Source organism: Anas acuta, chromosome 5 (genome assembly GCF_963932015.1).
Source record: "Anas acuta chromosome 5, bAnaAcu1.1, whole genome shotgun sequence".
NCBI lineage: Eukaryota > Metazoa > Chordata > Aves > Anseriformes > Anatidae > Anas > Anas acuta.
In genome coordinates, this window is record NC_088983.1 from 15,672,244 (window position 1) to 15,680,406 (window position 8,163).

General features: G+C 37.6%; 1 protein-coding gene across 1 annotated transcript; it reads left to right on the forward strand.

Annotated features, from left to right (window-relative positions):
- On the forward strand, nucleotides 1-7,038 carry LOC137856946 (serine protease inhibitor A3M-like). The gene is made up of 5 exons (XM_068682868.1): nucleotides 1-159; nucleotides 2,983-3,645; nucleotides 4,538-4,808; nucleotides 5,469-5,616; nucleotides 6,454-7,038. The coding sequence occupies exons 2-5, from the start codon at nucleotides 3,000-3,002 to the stop codon at nucleotides 6,646-6,648; spliced, it is 1,260 nt and encodes a 419-aa protein (XP_068538969.1). The 5' UTR covers nucleotides 1-159; nucleotides 2,983-2,999; the 3' UTR covers nucleotides 6,649-7,038.
- The last annotated feature ends 1,125 nt before the right edge of the window (nucleotides 7,039-8,163 follow it).

Genomic DNA, 8,163 nt, shown 5'->3' on the forward strand with positions numbered 1-8,163 from the left:
CCCTTTATTTCCCCTTTATTTTTTTCTTGGTTTGGCTCTATGCTTTATCAGGTCTGTTTAATATTTAACAGTGGAAATTAAGCAGAAGATGATTTAGCTTTATAAGTAACAGTGTGGAGAACAGCATGGTCAGTTGAACACTGAAGGGCTTCTGGTTTTGTAAGTACTGCAGAGGCACTTTTCTTAGAGACTTGAAAGTGATGCTTTTTGTGCTCTGTGGAATTGTCGTGTTAAGTTTATTTCACTCTTGTACTTGTAAATTTGTTGTGTGGGGATGTTGATGTGAAATATTAATTAATATGCAAGGACCAGTGAGATCTGCTGTTCTGGGGGAATATGGTTATTCTCAAATTTGAATCAAACAACCATTGAAGTCATGTGGACTTTTAAAGATGTTTGTAAAGAAGAATACTGATGAAATCACCTTTCAGGTTGAAAATAGCCTTCAACATGACTCGAAATTAATATAATCCCAGTAGTGACTGAACAACCACATCCAATTTATAAACTCTTCTGGTGACTTAATGTATAAAACAACTATTGAATTGCTAAGGACAGGCTCTCTAATTAGGACTGGTGTGAGTGTAGGGGGTAGATGGATTTAAATTTAATTGCATCTATTATTCTCACAGACAATTTGATCTGTGGCTTGGCACAGAATTAATTTCTGAATTTCCAATTTGCCTATAAATATATCTCAGATATAATAAAGCTTTTATGGTTACCTTGGCTTTGACATATTAACCAAAAAAATTTGGCGGCTGGAATTTTCTAATTTTAAAATACTAAAGTTAATGTGGTTAACATCTCTAAAGAGAAAAGGGTGCAGTAAAAGCTTGATGGCAATATTTCAGTGTTGTCCAATTTATGGTAGAAGTACTTCTCTAATATTTCTATAGAGAGCTGTAATGAACAGAGAAGGTTTTGAACTGACCTGTTACTAGTGGAAGTTAAGAACAGAGCCATGCCTAACATAAGCTTACTTCAGGAAAACCATATTCTTTGCTTCAAAAAGTCTTTAAAATTTAGGTTAAGTTTTGTTTGGACACAGGAACTGGTCATGAAAAATCATTCTGTTCTTCACTTAAGAGTGTAATACCTTAACTGGCTAAAGAAGAATAGTCTATGAGATGTTAAACAACAAATACTTTTACAACACCCTCTGCACTACTTTGTTGTTTCATTTATCTGGAGTACATAAGTATTGATTATTATTATTATTATTTTCTGGAAGGCAGAGGGAGAATTCTGCTTAAAATAAATTCGAGTAGATGATTCATATTTCCATCTAGGGTCAGACTCCATCTTTTAGTTTAGGGACATTAATATTTATTACTTCCTCTTCTTACTAAGGTCACAACAGTTACTGTCTGCTTCACACATACTCAGCATACTCAGATCATGTCAAACATGAGATCACAAGGCTAGTATATTCATAACAAAGAAACAAACAAAACGAGAGACAACTATACAAATAAAGAAATAAATCAGCTGGCTTATGACCAAGAATCCTGGAATTTGGGCTAAAAGCAGAAACTCTACTTAGATTTTATTTAGATAGCAGGTGCAATGATCTTTCATATCCAGGAATGAACAAGAGACAAAAAGAACTACACCTTATCAAGACTTGTGAAAATACATTCACAGAAGAGAATACAGACAGGCTGTGTTTGCTGGAAAATGGAAGGATAACCATATACCAGTAGACAAAATCTAGAAAAGTTTTTATGTAGAAGCTGTGAAGGCAAAAATCTCATTTGCCTGGTATGCTCATTTGTGAAGCAAGTTTATGTGAGATGTCTCCACAGGGAATTAAATTCACAGAGCCTTATTCCAGGTCCTATGGAGGGCAGGAGGCTTGTATGAAGCATACTCTATCAGTATTAGAAGAAGAAGCCCCCATAGGGGATTAATCTAGAGCATCCTTTGATTTCCAAATGGGATCTGTGCTCCTCTTCTCCTGTTGGACCCAGGTCCTTTCTGCCACTCTAGAGGGAGCCACACATTCCATCCATCTGTGGCTGTAATAGCAGGTTAGCTCATGGTGAAGAGCATTGCACCATGTAACACGCTACAAGCATTTGGTGCAGCCCACAAAATGGGGGCTCTCTTTGTTCCAAACAAGTCCCTCATCATCTAATGCAAACCTTCTGGTTCGCACATCTTTATGCCCACTTCTGAGTGCCACGCTGCCATGGCACAGGTTGCTTCCAGGCTTTTGCCTTGAATTTTGCCTTGAAGTTTATGTAAATGGCTTTCATCCATCACTTATCAGCTGTGGCTATTGGATGGCCACATAAGTAGTAAATCACGAAGTAAACAGGACTGTAAATATCAGGTGCACTGGTGTAGTGAGTTTACGTGGCAAGATTTTGGTAGTGGGGGGCTGCAGAGGTGGCTCCCTGTGGTGAGGCCCACCTGCCTAGCTGTGTAAAACCACCACTACTGGATAGTCCATGACAGCTGTTTGTCTGTGTGTGCTATGCACTATGGCAGTGAGTGAATTTATACCACTTTCAGTGAGAAGCGAGCTGCCTTGAGATTCCTCACATTTTCCAAACTTCACTTGGGCAGGTACCATGGAATATGCAGTGTCTTTGACACCCCCCACCCTTTCTTACCTTATGGCAAATTTTTGGTTTAGCTGTAGCCGATATGTAGCCAGGGAAGCAAATGTCATTAGAAATAAGGATTATTGTGGACTTTGACTTTATATTTTCTTTGTCAAAGAGGGAGAGAATTGCTTTTTCAAGGAAGTTACAGTGGAATATTATAATCTGATTGTCTGATGTTTTAATTAATAATTTGGTTGAATTTATTGGAGACATGACATTGTTTGCATGGCTACTTTAAATGTTCAATGTACATTAGATATTTACAGTTGTCATACATACTATTTATCATAACAAACTATTCATTATTTCTTACTGCCAAGCTCATCATTACCTTCTGTTCATCTAATGATTGTTTATTTTGTGACAGAATAATCTGAAAAGAGGATGAAGTGTCTCCTGTACCTGTGTTTACTCCTTGCTGATCTTTGTGCCATAACACAATGCCACCACAGAGATGTTTGCCATGAAGTCAATAACACAAATCTACATGATGGAACAGAGAATTTATTAAAGCACAACTGTCAAGACCAAGGCTCCAGCTATGCAGATTTTGTATTTAAATTTTACAAGCAGGCTATAACAAAAGAAGTTGATAAAAACATTTTCTTTTCTCCTATAAGTATCTCCACTGCCTTTGCCATGCTGGCTCTTGGTGCTAAGTCCAGCACCCTGACTCAGATTTTTGAAGGACTGGGCTTTGACAGTCCAACTGAGACACATGTAAATGATATACATGAAAGTTTTCATAAAGTTTTAGCAGTACTGAACTGTACTGATGTTAACATCACTTTAAATATAGGAAATGGCCTTTTCACTGCTATTGGGTATGAACCTCAGGAGACATTTTTACAAAATACCAAACAGTTTTATGATGCAGAATTTTTTACTAGCAATTTCCATGAACCGACAGAAGCTAAGACACAAATCAATAATTATGTAAAGGAGAAAACCCAGGGGAAAATACCCGAATTAATTGGTCATCTTGATCCAAATACTATACTGGTTCTTGTTAACTACATTTATTTTAAAGGTAAGACACATAACATAATATTACAATGGATAATTTTGATGCAAAAGAAAGAAATTGTAGCAAACTCTTGATGTTTTATTAGCAGTGTGACAACTTAAGAAAGAGCTAATCTGTGGAGAACTTTCGAGATAAAGATTAGATGTGGCCAGAAGCAAACTATCTGATTGTTAGGAATTACTGATTGATTGTGGCGTAATTTACCCAAAAGTTATGGACAGAGAAGTCCCAGTCTGGTAGGTTCCCTAACAGACAGGAATGTCTCATAGCATGCAGACTCAGTAGTCTGGGACATAATGACTAAAGATGTTTTAGAAATCTCTATGCTATGCCAATGAAACTTGTGGAGGAATTACATGCTTGCACTTCCAGGGTCCTCAGTATTAAATTATATCTACTAGATATGCTGTGTAAAAACTTGAGACCTAGCATTTTGAGGGTCTGTGCATCTGGAGCCCAGATCATCTGCTTGGATGCTAGGATCCTTTATTCTGTTGAAGAATTCCTCATTGGACTGAGGGCAGTCAGTCTGCATCTGGTATGGGGCATCCCCTAACACGGGAAAATAGAAGTGCAGGAAAGGCATAGCACGATCCTGTGGCAAAATCAATGTAGATGAATTTAGGTAACATAAAAGGCACAAGAGAGTAATGGGAACATATGTCTAAAACTGAAACATGACTCTCTCAGTTAGTCCTCATCAAACTTTCCAGCTAAACTCACCACACAGATAAAACACTTCATAGTGTGTTATGCAGGAAGTTGAAGGGATCTGGTAATCCTTTCCCATAAACAGTGCTCCAGCATACTAACGTTTAAATTGGTCTGATTTGTATCAGCCATTTTTATGATCTTCATATATTCAAATGAAACTTTGTCTCCTTCCCCCCACTAGCTGCCTGGGAAAAATCTTTTGATCCTACACATACATATGAGGATGACTTTTTTGTGAACACAAATACACCCATTAAAGTCAACATGATGCAGTGTGACAGCAACTATAACAGTTATTATGATCAGGATCTATCTTGTGAGGTGGTAGAGCTGCCTTACCAGGGCACTGCACGAGCATTGCTCATTCTGCCTGATGATGGGAAGATGAAACAAGTGGAAGATGCTCTCTCCAAGGAAGCTGTTTGTAAATGGGATAGCAAACTTGAAACCAGGTAAATCTAAGTAGATGAATTACTATAATTTCAGAAACAATATAATTTTTAAGAGAAAGCATTAATTTCAGATATCCTTCTCCTGGATTTCATGTACTGATTTCATAGAGCAGGGTTTTAAATGATTCCCAAGATAAGCTAGAGAAAAACATTATTGATAAGCAACTACAGGTTTTCTGACCTGACAGAGGTGGACACAACATTGCAAGAACTACCTCAAGACTTGGTTGGCTACCTTTTGGATACCATGCCTCTTTTTTCACGTTGCTAACCTAATTCATTTGCTTCACTATATCCTAGATTTTATCTTCCTTTACCCTTCTTTTAGGCTTTCCACAGCTGCTCTGTTTACTCTTTGTAGACTTCTCACTACAAAATCCTTCTGGGTATGCATGTCTTGACACTGGGATGAAAGAGTAGCAATGAAGATTTTAGTTAGTTAGTTAGTTTGTTTCTTTAAGGATAAATAAATCCATTGAAAAAGTGTATGTACAAGAAGATGGATTTGGGCATCTCTCTGGATGCCCAAATACAAATGCTGCCAATAAGCAGATTAGCAATCAGAAGAATACCGACAAATATAATTGAATTGCATACTATCCAGCCTGCTGGCTGAAACAAGACTGCTTTTTTCACTGCTGTTTTTTCTCTGTTCAACAGAAGAGCAGATCTGCACTTGCCAAAGATTTCTATTAGTGGGTCTTATGATGTGAAAAGTTTGTTCAAGGAAATGGGCATTACTGATGTATTCTCTAGTAAAGCTGATCTATCTGGAATTAGTGGCAGCCGGGATCTTCAAGTTTCACAAGTAAGTGGATGGACAGAGCTAGTGTTGGGGTGGTTGTTAGTTTTTATGATCAATTATATTTGGGGTTTTTAATGACTTGCTTTCCCTCCTTGTCTTACTGAAGTTATAAACAAAACTTGTGATGGTGTCCACAGGCTTACTTAATAATTGTGTTTTTCTTCAGAGAGGGTCTGATGTAACTCAGGATATTCTATGATTCTATGTCTCACCTTTGAATTATTTTAATTAATAGGCTGGATATTAAGTGCATGGAAAAGTTGGACAGGATTTGAATGCTTTTTTGGCACTGTAATACAATAGTTTCTATGCAGTTGTATCATGAAAACTACAAATGAGATGTGTGTTATTTGTGTTGATAAATACCTTATTTTTAAAAAATATTTTCAGTTTCCAGGAAACTTCTAATTTACAGTAGCAAAATTTCACCATGTCAGCTTAAGCTACTATCTAAAGTCGTAGAGAAGACATAGACTGCTCCTAAATTAGCATTTAAATAGCAGGCTTTCATAAACTTTGGAACAACAGAGAAAGTGTTGCTAGTGGAAGTCTAAACCATATAAGAAAATAACCCCCCCTCTGTTATTTCTTATCAAGTTGTTATCCCCCCTCTGCTCAGGACTGGTGAGGCCGAATCTGCTGTGTGTCTGTTTTTAATTTTGGCCATTTAGTCCTGGAATAGAAAATACTCCTTGCAAGTTGTTGGAGATTTACCATACAGGAGTTTTGTTTGCTGGATTTTATCACTTCTTCTCCTAAACATTCCATAAAATGAGAGTTTATCTTTACCTCCTTCTTTTTGTCACATATAGCAACTACATTTGCTCCTTTTCCCCACAGGCAATTCACAAGGCTCTGTTGGAAGTGGATGAGACTGGAACTGAGGCTGCAGGAGCGACAGCCATAATCCTTACCAAAGTTTTCCGTCCTTCAGTTACAATCAAATTCAACAGGCCTTTCATTATGTTGATTTCTGACAAAGCAACCAGCACCACACTTTTCATGGGGAAAATTGTTGATCCTACTAAGAAGTAATTGCTGAATTACTGGGCATGCTGGACATGTATTTGGCATGGCTTATAATGGCAGCCATGTTTGCACATGTGGGCTGGTTATTGCTCTTATAACTGCTCCATAATTAAGGGATATTCAGAGTTAAATGTAGAATTTCATTATCAAATTAGTAAGAAAAACAAACAAACAAACAAAAAAACAAAAAAACAAACAAACAAAAAAAAAAAACAACAAAACAGACGGTTTAAAAATGTAACATTTTCACAGTTGAGTAATTCAAGTTATTAATAGATTTTCAAAATTTTCCTTGGAAGAGAGTTCTGTTGTTTTTGTATCTCTGCTAAGCAGTTTTGCCTAGACTGTTTTAAGTTCTGGGTTACTCAATAAAAGCTTTTTCCCAATGGGTAACAAGTCTCTTGTCATTCTGTTACCCCTACTCTGGGACTTGCTGATGATCAGTGCTCACCTGGGTCAGTCCCTACAGGGCCCTTTCTCCCTTACATATATCTTTGCTGCCTAGTCCATTGTTGTTAACCTCAGTCTACCTGTTCTCCTTTCTCACATGCCAAATCTTGGCCTAAAATCTTTTTAAAAACTTTGACAAAAATAGAAAAATTCTGAGACAACAGGTTCATTCTGCTTTAGCAGAAAAGTGTCTTTCTGCAGCCCAAAAGGTCAGTAAAAAATAGTGAAAGACAATGACATTAAACATGAAGTGTTAAAAAATTGTCCTGCTACAATATCCTTCATCAATTACTACTATGGCTAATGAATAAGATTATCATTATTGTTTAAATCTCTCACTTACAGACTGACTTTCAGTGTCTCTGGTATTTTGCTATAAATCTTTTAAAATCAACAAAAGCTTTCAGTTACTTATTAACATAGCAGTCTGTCTGTAAAATATGTTTTAAATGCTGTTAAGTGAATTCATATTCTCTCACATGGAGACAGCAATTCTTTGTACTTTCTCCTTATGTGCTTTCTTGAGTAAAACCTATTTTCAAGAGACACATAAGCACCCTATTGCCATTGCAGATCTGCAGATCTCCCACTCTTACTGCAGAGGAACACTGGGGCCTGGTGCTCAGCCTTGCTGACCTGTATAGCAAACCCTTTATTGTGCAGTTGCAGTCTCAAGGAGAGGCTGACTCCTGCTTTGACAGCTGCTCTCCCACTGCACTACACCCTTTGATTCATGCCATTGCACAGTGACCCTGGATAAATGTTTTGCAAGCAAGGTTTAGTGCCCATCCCTTGGAAGATGGTGTTCCGGAATGTACATTGCTTATTTCCATCATGGGTACATTGCTTATTTCCATCGTGGTTCTGGCAATGTGCTGTAAGCACTGAGAAGACAATGCAAGTCCCAAATCAACAAAGAACTCACGACCCCTAACATCACTCTGGCCCTCAGACTTATTCCCCCAAACTTGTTCCGACTTGTTTTATTAGGACCCATCTGTGGCTGTAGCATGGATTTGGGGTGTGTGTGTTTGTGGGGTGGCTATGCTTCTGTCTCAGAAGACTTGGAGA

Excerpts from the sequence above, each read along its gene's own strand:
- LOC137856946 (XM_068682868.1), top strand. The coding sequence starts at position 3,000 with ATGAAGTGTCTCCTGTACCTGTGTTTACTCCTTGCTGATCTTTGTGCC. Across the intron at positions 3,646-4,537 it reads TAACTACATTTATTTTAAAG|CTGCCTGGGAAAAATCTTTT; the intron begins GTAAGACACATA and ends TCCCCCCACTAG. Across the intron at positions 5,617-6,453 it reads GGGATCTTCAAGTTTCACAA|GCAATTCACAAGGCTCTGTT; the intron begins GTAAGTGGATGG and ends TTTTCCCCACAG.